This window comes from Perca flavescens, chromosome 14 (genome assembly GCF_004354835.1).
Source record: "Perca flavescens isolate YP-PL-M2 chromosome 14, PFLA_1.0, whole genome shotgun sequence".
Taxonomy (NCBI): domain Eukaryota; kingdom Metazoa; phylum Chordata; class Actinopteri; order Perciformes; family Percidae; genus Perca; species Perca flavescens.
This window is the reverse complement of record NC_041344.1, coordinates 17789420-17807889: the sequence shown is the minus strand read 5'-3', so window position 1 is coordinate 17807889 and position 18470 is coordinate 17789420. Positions and strand designations below refer to the sequence as shown.

The 18470-nt window shown below is 40.3% G+C and overlaps 1 protein-coding gene across 5 annotated transcripts in view; it reads right to left on the bottom strand.

Moving 5' to 3' along the window:
- Nucleotides 1-13346, bottom strand: part of ripor2 (RHO family interacting cell polarization regulator 2) — a 59047-nt gene extending 45701 nt beyond the window's left edge. For 4 of the 5 annotated variants that reach the window (XM_028597625.1, XM_028597627.1, XM_028597626.1 and 1 more), the window contains exon 1: nt 13095-13346. In XM_028597625.1, the coding sequence (XP_028453426.1) occupies nt 13095-13173 (79 nt within the window). In that variant the 5' untranslated portion in view covers nt 13174-13346. Of the gene's footprint in view, nt 1-2978; nt 3250-13094 lie in introns of those variants that run through there. The other variant, XM_028597628.1, reaches the window with a different exon arrangement.
- Between the last annotated feature and the right edge of the window lie 5124 nt (nt 13347-18470).

Sequence of the window (18470 nt, the reverse complement as noted above, 5' to 3'; positions counted from 1 at the left end):
CCGGTGTCACTAAACCACAGTCTAAATGGAGGTTTGTCACAGTTAACTCCACACATCATGAATCACTTTGCCCCAACAGACTTGCTCCAAACTAGAGGTGTAAAAAGTTGAGACCTAACTCCGTTTCTAAAATTATACCAGTTTGTATGCACTGTGACAGACATATCAAAACAACTGTCTGCTATTTATGTAAAAAGAAAGACCCATTTTTCCCAAAGGGAACCTTAAAGTTTCATCAGACAACCAGAACAAAATCAACGTCTTGCTAGTTATATCAGAGCAGCTTCCCAGATGCAGACCAGGGGTTGAGTTAAATTTGGAAGTCTGGCTCATTGAAACTCAGCAGGAGATTTGACTGCATTATTTAAGTTCTTTTTTATCATTTAACTCTCACAGTGCATTCAGAGCATAGAAAACCTCCAAGTGAAATAATTTCTCTCCCCTTCCCAATGGAGCACTTTAACATTCAGCAGCCTCCACGCCTTATGAAATAACTATCAGCTGTGAAAACTTTAAGGAGGCACTCCTCCTGTAAGAATGCAAGGCCTACATTTCCCTACAAAAACCACACATATGCTCACAGATGGAAACACACACACACACACACACACACACACACACACACACACACACACACACACACACACACACACACACACACACACACACACACACACACACACACACACACACACACACACACACACACACACACACACACACACCTTGAGAAAAAGGTCAAGTGCCCCGTGTGCGATGTCAATAGACTTTAAAACACTAAAGTCTTCATCATGGCTGCTAGCACAATGCACCTTCAGGTCATAGTTCCCCTCTTCCTTTGCTTTGTTATTTACATAACCTTCATAATCTGTTTCTATTGAATTAGCTGTGTGAGACGGCCACACATCATCTGGAAACTATCTGTATACAATTTCACACCGAACAATCCAATAGTTGTTGAGATATTTCACTCTGGACCTAAGTGGTGGACTGATCAGCATGGCTAAAAATATGGTTCCTTTAAACTCTCTAAACTATGAATCTGAACAGAAGAGAGTTTCTGGCCAAAAACCTATAACAGTTGATCACATTAACCAAGGCATGCAGTATCACCCAGAAAAACCTTTTAACATGGGCTGTAAAAGTTCACAAGCCTTAAGGTTAATTGCCCACTGGACAAAAAAAGATATTTGAAGACGTCACCTTGGACTCTCATCTTTCATTATTTTCTGACATTTAATGGACAATCGAGATGATAAATGGCAGATTTATCAATAATGAAAAATAATCTTTAGGTCGTTCAGGAGATGCTGGAATGCTGACATTCCTTTAAATCACATTCACATCAACATTTGCATTTGTTTTAGCAGTTTGGGGAAAACCCAACAAAATAAACTCTGCGTCTGAATTTCCTCCAAACCACACAGTCATAATTCCTTTAACGAGACTTCGGAGAGAAAGAGGAGGAAATAAGTGCATGTGTGTGGGTGTGTGTGTGTGTGTGTGTTTGTCCCTGCATAGGTGAAACAGAGAAAGTGAAAGACGAGAGAGAGAGAGAGAGTAAAAAAAAAAGAAGGGAGAAGAAAGAAGGCTGGGGTAAAGTAGAGAGAAGGTGAGGAGAGTCTGAGAACATACGCTGGTCTTGCATCCCTGCAGCCTGTCTCGTACTTGGCACAAACGCAACCCCCTCGTTTCCAGTCCCCTTCAAACAGCTTAGCCATGGCCCAAACAGGCTGGCAGGGAAGCAAAGCACTTCCACTTAACCATATCAAAGTCAGCTTGGCGCTGCACTGAAAGAGCATTTAGCCCAGAAAAAAACACTTCTTTTTTTCCAGAAACAGCATGAGTAGCCTGGGGGAAAGCTTTGCTGCAAGCTGCATGCTTATTTAGGTGAATGTTTTCTGTTTTTTTTTATTATTTTTATTTCCAAGTGTATTGGAACTGGCTGAGAATTTAGGACTTATTATAGCCTAACTAATTGTTGCTTTTGATCAACTTGGAGGAAATGCAGCTGAAAAGATAATGTCAGCTCAGTTGGCAGGCTTTTAAAAAGGAGGGGATTTTAAAATATCAAGGAATTCACACTTGTCTCTAGATAGGTAGGGTGTTTTTAAAGCACAGAATGAAAAGAGATTTGCAGACTATGTGGCAGGTAGAAAGCGTCTAACAACCGGAGATATCTCCTGACAGAACAGTCAAGGCTGCTCACTTTGCAGACAGACACGTTCTCTTCAGTTCTGCTGCTCTGGTTCAGCTGGCAGATCCACTGTGGGGAGTATCAATGTGCAATACATGACAAAACCTTTGACCTCCATCCTCAACAAACCTGGAGGGGCATTTTCAAAACCACTGACCTCATTCTCCCACATTTAACATGCACGTCACGAGTGTGCGTGTCCTTTTGCACTCATCAGTAATAAAGTACACACCCGCATGCACGGATACACACAGAAACTTCACAACGTTTTCCCCAATTTAAACATGTTTCACGTGTCTCCAGGAAAACACAAAGCGACCTCAGGGCCAGACATTACGCACAACACATCTGTCAAAAGGACTGACTGACAGATCACGCAAAAAACACATTTGCGTTGGAAATACTCCAAAATCACTTTAATTCTCATTATTAAAACAATAAAACAATCTCAACCTATATTTTAAGGAATGCATCCCCAAAACAAAATATATCAGGCTAATATTACTGACTGTGCACTATCCAGAGATATAGCCTAGCCTACAGTATATGTCACGAAAGTCACGTGACTTAAAAATGAAAATATATCGGTGGTTTATCCTCCAATGAGTGGCATCTTAGGAGAACTCGCTGTGATCCACTAACCTACTGCCCCGGAGAAGCTTCCCCCCCCCCCACAGTTGAGAGAAAGGAGTTGTTTTCTGAATGAGCGCACGTCTTCACATCACACACGCCCTTGTTATTGACCGTTAATGAAGCTGCACTGGACACTGCTTTAACTTACCTCTGCAAAACTTCAAGAGTGGCTCTCAGTTGCGTCTCTGCCCGTCTACCTGCGCCTCTCCATCCATGCGTAAATTAAAAGAAAAAGTGCGCTTTCAACGCAGATGTGTTTCTGCTGTTCGAGATGTAAATTGAAAAAAAAAAAGAATCTCCCACAAGAATGAACAAATGAGCGATGGATGATCGACGTTTGTTCCCCGATGAGACTCGATGCAGCGGCTGTCCAGAGCAAACACTGAGCCCCCTCACACATTCCAGTTTGTTTGCGGCGCTCCGCCTGAAGAACGGCGAGCCAATCAGAAGCGGAGGACGTCACAGGCAGGGCGGGGTCAGTCTGGTTTGTGCCCCCAAAGCTCCCTTGTGTGTGTGTGTGTGTGTGTGTGTGTGTGTGTGTGGGGGGGGCGTATAGGTGCGCGCGCCTTGAAAGCATGAATCAAGCTTGGACTGGGTTATGGCCTTTCTCTTTGGCCCCTTTGTTTGTCTGTCTGTCTGTCTGTCTCTTCAAATCAAATCAGAGGAGCTTTATTCCTATGAATTTTGGTGTAGCAATACTGCGAACGATAGATTACATTACAGATACAAACCAGAAGAAAATGAAGATGTTAGACATACAGTTCTTATGGATGTAATGTCTCTCTCTCCCTATGTATTGGTCTTTGACAAGCAGAAACTATTGTGGTCATGAGTTTAAGCACACACCAGGGCCTGCAGGGCGAATCCATGCCTGAGCACCAGATTTAACCAGCGGTCACCTTATGAACTGTCTTGAACATTTGTCTTTGCCCTTGTACTCTTGTAGCAGCAGAGCCATTTTTGGGGGGAGAGAGAGAGAGAGAGAGAGAGAGAGAGAGAGAGAGAGAGAGAGAGAGAGAGAGAGAGAGAGAGAGAAGCTGATACCTTTTCAGCCTTGTGGGTTTAAGTTTAATCTTTCATGTTCACTAGGATGTTAAACCAAAACTTTTGCAGTAGGACCTGCCTCATTCTGCAGCATTTTACCAATGCAGTGTCCTTGTAAATGTATTGACAGGTTGTGAAATGGATGGCGTGATTATCTGTGATTGCACGCCTTAACAATGGGGGCTTTTTCAAAATTACCTTTCCAATCTCTTTGCCTCAAGTGGGTTTACAGCGTTTGCTCTTCCCTGGACAAATTAAATTACATGAAAGGGAACCATGAAAAACACAAACACCTCTATCTTTAGGAGCTATAAACTGCGTGAAACACACAGGTGCTGCTATTTGAGGGCCAAACGAAAAATCATTTCTGTGGGACAACTTGGTTTTATGTAAAGTGACTTGACTTTAGGTTCTCCTGCCAGCATAATTGCCCTCCATAAGTGGATATGCTGTTCCACTGAGTCCATACAAATCCAATTCAGCTCGCCCTTCCAAGAAGCAAAGAGAGCAGAAAATGGCTTGTCCCTTTTAATCCATCAGTTTGGTATTAGTAGAGGAAGGGATTTCATAATGACTCGTTGGTATGATCAATTTTAAAGGGGAGGTTAAGGGATTTGTCACCTCTGATCCTTCTTTGTGTGAGTACAGATATGGCAAGAAAATTAACTATGTTAACTATACTATATTAACCAACTAGCACTCTGCTTTTAAGGGGCCTTTTCCTTCCTCATCGTCCGTTAAAGCAAAAGAAGTAGCAGCAGCAGCAGCTCCACATGTTCTGCTGTTAGTGAGCTTTCCCACCTCACCGCCAAATCTATTCAGTCACACACCTCAACCAAACAAAGCTCATACCAGTCCTTTTCTGTCCCAGTTTCTTTCTCTAACTTAAATGTTCTTTGGAGAAACATACTTGAAATGTAATGTCAAACATTACTTTCTAAAAACTGTAAAACCACACTCAGCCTGCATCCTACTTTCCTCTGTACATGTTCAAATGAAATGCTGGGTAGAACACATTCATGTGCCGCTCAGCTACCCCTAACACACACGCATGCATGCATGCACAAATGTGTGCACACAAACACACACACACACACACACACATACACACACACACATACACACACACACCCCTCTCTTCCTCCTAGTCTCTCAGCTGCTGAACAGCTCAGCCTGTAATTATGGCTGTCATCAACAGCCCCTGACTAGTGGCTATATTTACTGAAGAACTAGTGAGCACAAACACACACATGCAAAGAGAAGACCATACACTTACACCTGCAACCACACATACACACACACATGCACACAGACACATAACCAGCTATTTATAGTCAAAATCAAATCAAAATTATAGCAACAGATATTTAGCATTGGGCTAATCTGCATTGGGCTAATCTGCATCATGCTCACATACAGTGTCATGAACAAAACACTGCATTTTTTGTTTACTCAAGATTATAACTTTAATTAAAAACTAAACTACATAACAACAATATGTGTTGGAAATTCTATATTCTTATTGTAACAGAACATCTACAGTGCTCTAACCAAGAACACTTAAATAACATCTGACATTTCCAAATTATCAAGATCCCCCCAGAACCAATGTTTTCTTTTCTTAAGACACACAGGATAAAAAAAGACTGAGAGGCTTGCTTCGTTTGTAAGGATTGTCACTGCTTTTCTCCCTCCATCTCTGATGTGGTCCAGCTCACTCACTTTTGAACAGACCCTCACTGATTTATACTGCACTTAAAACACTTTTTTTAAGCTAAAATACACTTACTTTAGTTGCAAGACTTTATCTTATCTCTATCTTTGTACACTGTGTGACCTTTCCAGAATATTCATGACCCTCAGTAAAACCCACTCAGATCTGTTTACTGCTCTCTCACTATATAAATCATAACTGTAGACCATTGGGTATGTAAACAGTATGTACCTAGTTATGTGTGCCCATTTATAAATCCTACTTTTCTTCCTTTAAACATTGCATTCGTCTCTGCCTGACAATGTGTGACCACTAAACCAGGATGAGTCAGAAAGGCCACGTGACTGGAGGGCAAGAAGGTCAAGGCAAAGGGATGTACAGGCACAGCTGAAGGTGTGTGTGTGTGTGTGTGTGTGTGTGTGTGTGTGTGTGTGTGTGTGTGTGTGAGTGGGTGTTTGTGTGGGTGTGCGTGCGTGCATGTGTGTGTGTGTCAGAGTGAGAGTGTGGCACTAAAATGTCAGAAGAAAATGCTGCCTCCTCTCGAGTTACTAGCCCTGTTTAAGATTACTCATTGTTGGACTTCACTAGCTGTAAATGCCCAACTTGAATCTAAGTAAAATTCTGACAATGAGAACACAATACGGTTTACTGTAAGTGTGTGTGTGCAGCTCTGAAAAACACAAGTGTGTCTACTGTATTACTTCCTAAATTATACTTGCAAAGTTTCTATATGTCTGTACAAAGTTACATATTATTCTGTGTGTCTTTACAGAGGTGAACCAATACAAGGCTGTATACTGCCCTGTGGCAAGGCTCCATGATGTGGCTCTTTGGTCTATAATGACAGATTGCTTGTTACAGGTAGAGCTTCTGCCATAAGGGGCTTGGAGACATGTCATACTGTAGGACTGCAGACTGCAGGTGTGTGCTAACAATGTAATTGTTTTTAGATTAGTTTCTGACTACTTGTATATTTTAAAGCTGCATTATATTTTTGTTTATATCAGCAATGGATCAAATGACTATAGTTAAAAGGGGTGAAAGGGGGGCTCATAGTGACAAACCCATAGAAAACTAAAAGGGCACTCAGAGAGCACAGACCTCTGCCAAGGCATACCCTATCTCACAATGTTAATTCAGTTTGAATTTTTTCCAGTCAGGAACTACAGTTTCCAATAATTCACATGAATGCAGCACAAAACACCCTATCTTGCAATGTTAACGAAAGTGAAAAATGATTTGTGTAGCAGCATTACACTTGTGACTAGCTGCCCAATAAGGAGCAAAACTTGATCTCCAAACTTTTCGCAGGTTACCCCTCTGTGAAGAGTCATGGGTGGTCTGTTACATTTCATGTTTTAAACAGGATTACCTCATTGTTAGAAAGGTTCCAAACCACTAAGTGTAAACCCTGCACGCCCAGTGTTGCCCGCAGCATAGATTGTCATAGTAACCACATGGGAACTGTAAAGAAAAGGTTAGCAGTACAGTGAAACGGCCATCTTATAAGCCACAAGTAAACGTTTGTGACCAAAAAACTGAGATGAGGTTACACTTACGGCTGAGACAAAGAAACATTTCTACTCTTGCATCTGGCTTACTGAATGTTGCAGCATTAAAAATTCACCTTAAGTCCCAAAAAAATTCCTCTCTTTAATTCCTTCTCTCCTCTGTTATAGAAAACTGCACAAAATAATAGTAGTTTGAGTCTTTTGGCTAAAGTAGGTCAGTGGAGCCAACTGTCAGAAGCAGGAAGAGGGAGATCTGGAGCGATAATATTCCAGTAGGTCCCCTCAGGTCAGAGCTATTCGCAACACAGAGCGGCCACTGACGCACAAACTACAGTATTGTCCTGTTCTTCAGTGTTGTATCGCTGTGGACAGAGACGACATCTATGGACAGACAGTATGCGTGGGTGGACTGCCAGTGTGTGTATGTTGAGGATGGAAGACAATGCCTGTGTGTGTGCAAGGTTGCAGAGGAGTGAATCAGTACATGTGTGTGTGTGTGTGTGTGTGTGTGTGTGTGTGTGTGTGTGTGTGTGTGTGTGTGTGTGTGTGTGTGTGTGTGTGTGTGTGTGCGTGTGTTTTATAGTAGGGCAAGTAGATCAAGTCAGTTTTAGATCATTCTCCAACCTCTAGCACTGACTTCTTTTGCTCTAATGCCACCCCTCCTGCCCTATATGTCCACTGCAGCTCAGATATGCACTTCCACCGAATGATATTATCACCCACTAAATTTTGATAAAAAGTTGACAGACAGCAATGAACAATGATAAAATTATTTCCGAGTCAGATTGCAACATTCCAGCACTGATACCAGTGCTCTGCAGCAGAGAGAGTGCAATAAGTTAGCTTGATCATGGTATCCATAAAGTCTACATATTTTAGGAATATATGTTCAGAAATATAAGGGTTTGCACCTGAAAAGATATATGCTTGGATAGAAAGGTATTGTAAGTTAATTATTCCAATGAAGGACATACTGATATGGACACACTGCCTTGAGTAAATATGGACATTAATCAATTAAATTAAATAATGATAATAAAATCAAACAAAACTCTTTGCTTCAGATGTCCCAGATAAAAAACCTCATCCTGCTTATGTTACTCCTCAGCAGATACGACAGTTGAGTGTGGAAGATGCTGACTGACCGAACTGAATACCAAAGCCTCCACTTCTCTCTACAAACATTAAACTTCATATTTTGCAAAAAAAAAAGATGTGGCTCAGTTAGCCTAGGTACCTTTTCTTTGTATTAGTGTCTCTTGTTTTTTTAGATTACCAGAGGAATGGTGCCCTTCTACAATCACCACTTGTTGTAGAAAAGCTCCTGCGGTGTGGAAATGAGAACTAAACTTTGTGTTTGTGGCATGCTTGCTTTAAAATAAGCCTGCATGTTGTGTCATGCCTTTAGATTGTTTAGATTTGTTCCCTCCTTAGGTGTTGTTTAGCTGAGAACATGAAAGAAAAGCCCTTTGGCAAAGTCTGGTGTGAAGGCTTAAATAGCACAGGTGAAAATACATCAAAGCTTAACCCCATTCAGGTGTAGTGTCACCTCACTCCATTACATAGACCCCTCCCTCAGGATTTATTTAATTACCAAAACTACATCATTGGAATTAAAAAAAAAAAAAATCTGTGGATGGATTTGAGATGAATGGTAAACTCCCATAAAATCTGAGTGACTGACATGCCATTGTGCCAGAATAAAGTTTAATAAACAAACTAAAAAAAAACAACCACAAAATAGCTGTTGATCCCAGCAATTAGTGGTTTTGTCATGTAATTAGTAGTCAGAGTAGGAGTGGAAATGCATCCTATTGCACAAGAAACAGGAACAATCTGAAACAATTCTGCATCAGAGCGGATAAACTCTTCACTAAGTCACAACTGTATTAAATGACAGGGATTAAGTTCTTAACACACATACAAATGGAAAGCAGCAACATACAACACGTTTAAAAGTCAAAAGAAAAGTTATTTCCTATGTGGTTCTTGAGCGTAAATTTAATTCTGAGTGCTTTTTTACAAGCTCTACACTTGTGACTGAGGACAGCTCTGTCATGCTTTCTGACCCGACCCAGTTACTCAAACACAGGTTTATTTAGACACCAAATCAATTTCAACCACGGCACCATCGATCTCATACTCAACTATATTTTTACTTACATTAGAGCCCAACTACTGCGGCTTTCCTTGGGGACACACTACTCTTCTGTACTTTGCTTTTGCACACTGTTTGCCACTCCACTGCCAACCACATGAGTAGAGTAGCAGAGAAAAATCAGGCCTTTTGAATTACTCATAAGGAGGAAGAAGTTAAAGAGGCCATTGTATTTATTTTGGTCTCAATGAAGCTGCTGTGCACTTTTACTGATATCTTTTTTTCATTTGGTGTAGCCATTTTTTTTTCTGATAATTTTGTGCATTTGTGTGGTAAAGTGTGATAACAAGGGAAGAAAGCATCGCTGTGTTTGTGTGTGTACAGTTAAACCACTTCATGGCTCTGGCTGGCTGTAGCTTCTGTAAGATCTGAATGTAATCATTCAGGTCATTTAGCAGGGGAGAGTTTGTACTATAATCCCATTGTCATACAGCATGTATCCTTTCTAGTTGCATGTTATTTAAAGCTGCTTTTTTCAACAGAAAATCTTTGTTTTATTTTGTATTCTGGGTAAACAGCCCCTTTAATCCAGACACAAATCACCCTACCTACTATTTACTGACTATCTACATAGGTATACTCAGACTCCTGTGGTGAAATGTGTATATGTATGCTTTGACCACATTTTTAAATAAGTTACCCGGTCAACATGCGCCCCAAATTTCAACTGCTTTTTAATTGATTTCTGCTTTGACTTAAAAGAAGGAGCACTAACTGAGGCTGGCGCGGGTGAAGCTAAAACACATTGTTCCCACTAAGCAGAGCTAACAGCGGCTCTTTGCTAATTCATGCGACCTGAACGGGACTCACTGAGAGTGTGTGTGAGGAGGAAAGGCAGAAAAAGGGAGGGAGAAAGTGCGCTTGTGGCTGTGTTTCTGCTCTGTTCAGGCACTATGACGTCTCTGCTGCTGGGCTAAAAGAAGTGCTCCTTTAGTCATAATTCAGTTTGCAGCACAGCAGCAAAAGAACGATAAGCTAGAGTATCTAGAGTATCCATGCCAAATACAACCTATTGTCTCTGGGAGTGCAGAGATGACAGCAAAGACATCTGATACACTCCACTTTTATAACCGTAACTCCGAAGTCAGTGCCAGATGTTGGTTATGCTTGTAGTTGTAGTTATTCAACGTGGGATGTCTGTTACTTGTTTTATGGTCTCTTGTCTTTATCTTTCACTTGTTATTTTATTTCATGCATTTTACAGATATTTCTACATTGGCAACACCATTGAATACATTATTACATCACATAAGATCAGTGGTGCTCAGTGGCTCTATAGGAATGGCAATATTAGCCGGTCCTCCACTTTTGTCCAAGCTGAAATATCTCAGCAACCGTTGGACGGATTGCCATGAAATATTATAGTACTCATATTTATGGTGTCACTAGTGAGCCCCTGGCTTTTCATCTAGCACCACCAACAGGACAAAGTTTTCAGATCCTTTACTTAAGTAAAAGTACTAATACCACACTGTACAAATACTCTGTTACAAGTAAAAGTCCTGCATTGAAAATGTTACTTAAGTAAAAGTATGTAAGTACCATCAGAAAAATGTCCTTAAAGAATTAAAAGTAAAAGTACTAAATTTAGAAACCGGAAATGATCAAAACAGTTCCGTTAATCATCTGTGTTTAATCGGCTAATCATTTCAGCTGGACTTAATTTATAATAGAACATTGTATTTTATAAACTACATGTTTTTTGTGTGGAAAAATCTTAATTTGTAAAGTAAAAGTACAATAGTTCTCTCTGCAATGTAGCGGAGTAGAGGTAGAAAGTGGCATGAAAAGAAAAAGACTCAAGTAAAGCCGGAGACTCTTAAGTGCAACGCACATCTGCAGCAGAAAACCCAAAAAATAATTGAAAATGTATGTATTTCCTGCCTCTGTAATCATCTGGCCACCCCTTTAGATTTATCTTGTGACTGTTTGTGGGGTTCAGACCCCTATGTTGGAAACCACACTACATAAGACTTTTGCAAAATCACACACTTCAAGCTGAGTTCATTTTACACCGAATTCTAATTTTGTGTGTAGAAAAGCTCAAAGATTTGCAAATCCACTACTAATAATGAAACAAATGAATTACAAAGAAAATAGGTCAGTGGTAGTAAATTTGCATTTAGCACCAATACAATTGAAACATTTGAATAGCATAATTTCCATCACTAACCCAAAGAGCTAATTAGAACAGAAAATATAAGTGATGCATATCCTGCAACCTTCAGCTGTTTCTGTAAATAAACACACTGATGCCTGCTGGCCAACCTCCACATGAATCTGTGCGCTGTGATTGGCTGGTTTGTTGCAGAGAGTCATCTGGCTGCGTACCTCCTGGCTGTGTTGTTCAAAGGGAACGTCACATTACCATCGGTGTATCTCAGACAGAAGTGGGTCAGTAGCGGCATTAACATACATTACACACCAAATGATGCAATATCTGGGAATATCCTCCTGCTCACTGTCCACTCATCATCAGTGGAGCTGCTGCAGATCACTTAGAGCCTGCACAGAGTTTACATATGTCTTTAAATGTATAAATATACAAGTGTTAATGTGTACAATTATAAGATAATAGCCTACATGGCAGAGCACTTAGCTCTGAGCATGTTTGTGTGTTGCGAATATAGTTTAAAATAAGTGTAATCAACTGTTTTGCAACTGGTGTGAGAGAGTTAGATGAAATGATCAATACCACTTTAATGTGTGTCAGTTTAATATATGGCTACAGCCAAGTTAGCTTATCTTAGCATAGGGAATGGAAACAGAGGAAAACAGCTAACCTGGCATTGTCAAATTGTAACAAAATCTGCCCATCAGAACTTCAAATCTCAGTAATTAAAAACAAAATACGAAGTGTAAAAATTACAGTTTGCACCAGTTGGAATTAAAAAATAAATATCTCTGATTCTGCTGCATCAATTTTTTAAACTGTCCATTGTGAATCCAGCAACATTATAAAAGTGCAAAATTGGTAGAGTACTCTTTTAAACACAAAAAGCATTATACTGATACAGAGTGGCATATGTAAGTGCTGAGCCAATCTATGAAGCATCATTATCCATAATGCTTTAGCCATAATTCTGGTCAGAGATAACTAGTTTAATGGCTGCAAAACATTGAACAGTAGTCAATTATTATACAACCTTCTCTTCTACCTCTGAATGATCACCATCCAGGTCCTGCTGTAACTTTACTGCTCATCACTCATTTAGGTTCCAAATGAGCAAAGGTTATGATTACAGCTGGTTTTAAAATAAAAAATAACACTCACACAAAGTGCATGTTGAAAAGATTTTCTCGTGGAGAATAATGCTTGCTTAAAACATTTGCCTGTTATACAAGAACGCCCACACTGCAGAGGGCATGACTGCTCTTGGCTTTCTAAAAAGGGTAAAAGTTGAAAAATCAATAAACAAGCTGCACAGAGTTCCTGCAAATGGGAACTGCAGAGAGAAAGCATGGAGTTCTCATTAGTAAAGGATTCATTACACTCACTAATTATTACAATCATTGCAACTACTGAATATGACTTTAACTGGTGGCATACTGACACTTTTCTTTCTCTTAATAAATCAATTTTTGGTAGTAACCTAAAAGCATCAGTGTGTATCAGAGCCTACTCAACCATGCAGCAAACAACCCCACCTACACAGCTAAAGAGATCCCTCTGGGCCACACTTCAACCACTACGTTGCACTTTTCTTAACCCCGATCACAACCACACGTCACCAACAGACCAGTCTGACTTGGCTGTGTTCCTCGACCAGCCCTGCAGCCCACCTGTAAACCCTCACCTTCATTCACTCCTTACAACTGACCCTTGGCAAGCCTTACCGTCCTCATAGAAGAAATCCTCCGCTTCTTCGCGCATCATCTCATCCAGGTTGTCCTCCGCAATGTCGGTCATAGCCATCGCTATTCCTTTTCTTCTTCTTCTCCTCTCCCCCTCGGCTGACTAATCGGAGCTTCAGAGAGAGTGACTGGGTTGTAAAATTGAATCAACGCCGGCTCGGCCTCTTCGCTTCAGGCGACAGTGTGCTCACCGGCAGGCTCCTTGCTCGAGTAGCAGAGAGGACTGAACTGAGATTCAGCTGTCTGCACAAGAATGGGTGTGTGTGTGTGTGTGTGTGTGTGTGTGTGTGTGTGAGAGAGAGAGGACGCCCATTAACCTTCACTAAGTTTCAGCCACAGTGCTGATTTCATAACATCCTGTGCAAAGCTGAAGTGAGAGTGTGCTTTTTGGAGAGCACTTGTATGAGTAAGTGTGCGCATGTGTGTGTGTACTGTAAGGGGAGGGTCAGTGGTGTGTTCACGTGTGTGTGTCCATATGCACAGTATGGCGCTCTACAATGAGTCAGCTTGAGTGGCTGGTGAATACCAGGAATAATTAGATTCTGTATTTTGAGCCAACATCACATGCAAAAAGGGTGTAAAAATGTGTGTGTTTGTGTGTGTGCGTGACATGGCGTGTGTGAGATGTGGCTCTATTGTCATTCCTTCACTGCTCACTAGGCATCACGGGACCACACTGATGGCTCTCTCTATTTTTTCACTTGGCCCACATCGAGTGGGCCTCAGAGCTGATAACGTCTGCTGTCATCTGCTGCTGCTAAAAGTCTCCATAGTGACGCGGACGCGAATAAACAAAAAACACACACACACACACACACACACACACACCTGCTCTGAAGAAGACAGATTCAGACACTGTGGGAGGTTCTGTTTATACCTCTCTTATAATCATAGTTTTTACATTTGGGACTTCAGCATTGATGATGATGTTTGAGTCACAGAGCAACAATAAGCATCTGTGTTTTCGAAACATAAATATGTGCCAAATTTTTAACAACATTGCAGGTTGTTTTACACCACGTGCTGCTGTTTTGAAGATATTTCGAGAATCCTCAAAAACTCTTCTATCCAGCTGGAAGGAACTATTCCACCTGCTGCACAATAGAGTAGATTTTTAACAGGTTTCCCAAGCTGCAAGTCTTCTGTTCAGCCAAACAAAGATAGTTTCCAGAAAAGACAAATCTCTTGTGTGTCTTGTACGATGTGTGCATGAGCAAAGTGTTATTATCAGATTGATTTCACAATGTATATTAATTGTATTTTTCCAATAGTTGTGATTGAAAGTTCATTCTTGACCTGGAAAATAGTAGTTGACAAGAACAACAAGCCTTTTAGGAATCTGGACATTTCTTTAAAATTGTGATAAATCTTATCAAATGACCTGCAAGGCTTATATTTATCCTTCTGAAAATGCGCAGTAATTTTTCATGCTACGGTCTCAAAATGTAAAAACAATCAAAACTTGAGAGGCAGCTGGCAGCTGTTGCTATGTTGCTTGATGAGGTTAAAAACAAGACTAGGGAGTCGACAATCATGTTAGCAGCTCTGTGAAGCTGTACATATGCACAGTGGTGCCTAGAGCTAAATGCTAAAATGCTCCCAATGACAGATAGGATAAGATAAGATAATCCTTTATTCGTCCAACAGCGAGGACATTTGCACTGCTACAGCAGCAAAGGAGATGTGTAAGTGCAATAACAAGAGGCATCAGTTAAAATACAGGATATGATAAATAAGTAAACAGTAAAAAGCAGTAAACAGTAAAGAGCTGAATATAATAAGCAGACAGACTGAACGATTGAATTCACAGTATTGCACATAGAAAATATCTCAAAGTTTAGTATACATTGATATTGCACACAAAGTAATTGTCATCATGACAATGCTAACACACACATGTATAATGTTTACTATGTTCACTCATTCATAAACTAAAGTATTGGACAAATCAAAACTGGATATATGAATCAATGACTTTTCATGACAATAAGCACATGTTTCAATATGGACCAAAGTGATGGGCCAACTTACACTGCCATCACTCGAGCCACGCCGCCAGCTTGGCAAAAATGCTCTTGTGACAACGTTGCATATACCTTGGACATATAATGACCACAGCTTCAGCTTCAGCCATTGTAGCTCAGTCACTGAGACATGTTTGGTACATCTGGACACCCAAAGCAAACTGGGTGCATCTAGTGAACTAAACTAACTCCAAATGCGTGTCATGTATAATGAATAATCTAATTCCAGCCATCAGCAGGGTGAAATAGTTTCCATCCAGCTTTTTAAGAATTTTGCACCATTCCCTGAAGGCCCCTTACCAGTACATCTCAAGAATTTCATATTCAGTCCCAAATTACTGGGAGCATGCAATCTTGTCTCTTTTTGACCTTTAATTTATTCTAAATTGAAAAAAGTCAAAAATGCAGCCAGAGACAGAATCTCACACCGTGCTTCCATTTGTCTTTACTGTGCAGTTTCTCTGACTCACACCCCATTTACACAAACCAATTCCCAACCAAAATAGAAACTAGGCTTCAAGTCAATTCATTATCACTTTTCCTTTAGACTCCCTCTCCCTTGCCACCGCCTCCCTTTAAAGCCAAAGCTCAAGGGAACAGACCTGGAGACAAACTCATTTTCACTGAGGCTAGTCCAGACAATTCAGACACGCATTTATCAGGAGGTAGGATGTGGGGTCTGAATACATATGAAGAATATGTTACTGGAAGTAACTTGCGGGGTGAACAGCGATGTTTACAAATGAGATGTGGCAGAGAACCGCACATGCATCTTAAAATTTGTGAAGGAACAACTTTCAGGTTTTAGAGTGCAAAGTCATATAGGAAATCACCCAAGTACAAACTTCTTCATCAAAGTGAAGGAGTAACTTTCCCAGCAGCAACAGGAAATTACAGAAAGTGGTGAAATAACCACATGAACTACTTGCAAACACTGAATTTAAATGTGATAGTTGTAGCTGTCAAACTAAACAGCCAGAGCTATGTCTGATTAAATCATAAGGTGGTTAAACAGTTATGGCTTATGTTCTCTAACCAATATGGTGGTTCACAACAGACAGAATATTTTGACTTGGTGCTCTGATCCTAGAAACATAATGCGGGAAATGGAGAATCACTGGTCATGCAGGCCAGTAAAACAGAAGAAACACTCAGAATACTGACACATGCAAAGCAAAGCCCACTGTCTGCAGATATGTCCCACTCCCATCTGTTCACTGCTATAATCATCATGTTCTGGTGACTATTATGATTTATGTGCAAAACATTTCAGATATTAAACTCAGAGTTATTCTAAGCAAAAAAATGGAAATGGAAAATTGCAGTTATGAAAAGTTTCAAATCCAGGCATTCAGACGTTTCAACAACTTTTCTCTCTCTCTCTCAGCAGCAGCTTCTGACTATGAGCTACTTTACAGGCAGCATTGCCAGAAAATGGGGTCACGTTTGGGATGCATTTGCCCTGCTGCATTTCAATGACTGGGTACATTGTTGTCACTGGCAGAGTAAACCCTCTGCTTCGGGAAATGCAAACGCATGCTGCTGGGATGCAACACACACACACACACACACACACACACACACACACACACACACACACACACACACACACACACACACACACACACACACACACACACACACACACACACACACACACACACACACACACACACACACACACACACACACACACACACACACACACACACACTTACTCCGGCATGGCAAAGAGTAGCACAATCAGACCCGCTCGGTACAATGGTGTTGTTTGAATGGGGTCAAACAATGGAGCTCTGAAACGAGCCAGATGATGAGTATCCCAGGAGGCTGAATAGGCGGCTTCAGCCTCCTACACACTCGCTCAACAGCAACTCATTAGCAACCATGCTAATTCTATGGTGCTAGCTAATTTGCAAGAATGTAGCCTCTTGCACAGATGCTACAATGGCTATAAAATACTAGTAAACTAAAGAAAGTAATTAGCATCCGACGATGGTATTCTTCTAATATTAACCCAAACATTTAGATGTGCTAACATTCTTTACTGTTAACCTTTCTGGGGTAGCTGGAAGACTCGTAAAACCACAGCATCTCAACATACAGCAGAGTAAACTGAATATTCAATCAACTTTTTTTCAGAATTATAAAAGAAATGGCAACTTAGCTTGAAAAACATTGACTCATATCATGTTTCTCTTTTTATATTCTTCCCTGATTTAAGATCAAAAGTTATTATAAAAAGGACTCTGATGAAGATGTAACCTTATATCAAAACGTTAGTCACTGTTATGCACCTTAAGAAATAAAACTATTTAGTAAGAAGACATCAGTGTTGCACCGGTAATTTTTTGTTATTTTATTATAAATGAGTTTGTAAAATCCCCTGGTTTGGAAAAGAGTTAGGCTTACTTGCTTGTGTTTCAACTGACTCATACATGAAAATGATCAATGTTCACAGCAGGTTATTTATATCTGTTGCACTCCAGGGCTGCAGCTACCATTGAGACCACTGAGTTCATGTCCTGGATTTTTTTTGGGAAACTTTGGGAATTTTAGCAAATTGGGGGCATTTAAACTATAAAATTAAAAAAATAACATATTTAGTAGGCTGATTCCAGTATTTTTTATTTATTCATTTTATTTATTTATTTATCAGCATTTTAAAAGTGAGATTTAAAGCCAATGCATAATACTTGCTGATATAATAACAAAACAATAACAAATTATATCCATATGTAAAGCATTTTTCTATACAGGACTGCAGAATATGTATTTATAAAGCAACAATTAAACAGGCTATGCAACTATAAAAATCACAAGTGGAAATGAAGAGTGGAAAATACCCATCACACAACAGGATATTGTTGCAACACAAAAAGACAATTCATAAATCCTGTGGATACCAGATTCCAGAACTTGAACTTGAACCATGAAGAAATTAGGGAACTTGAGTAATGTGTTGTTACAGCATATTATTGTCCCCCCAGGCCCAGTCTGCTCAGAGATATTAAATACACAGAGAGGCGAGCAGGTGAACAAGTTTAAGGAGGAGACAGATGGAAAATCTACTGGAAAAACATATTGATGTCAGTGTGACTTCCTCTGCCAAAGCATGACAGAAAAGTATGGGTGAAAGAGACATAAGAAAAAAAAAGAGAGAAAAAACCCCACTTCTCTCCTCTCCTATCATTCCCTTCACCCAGGCCTCTGCCTCTTTTTCTCCCTTCAAAGAAGGATGACAAAATAGGATGATTGTGAAGGGGCGCCTGGTTACCCTGGTTACAATAATGAGGGCGTGTGTGGTAAATCCAATTTGCCATGGCACTCTCTG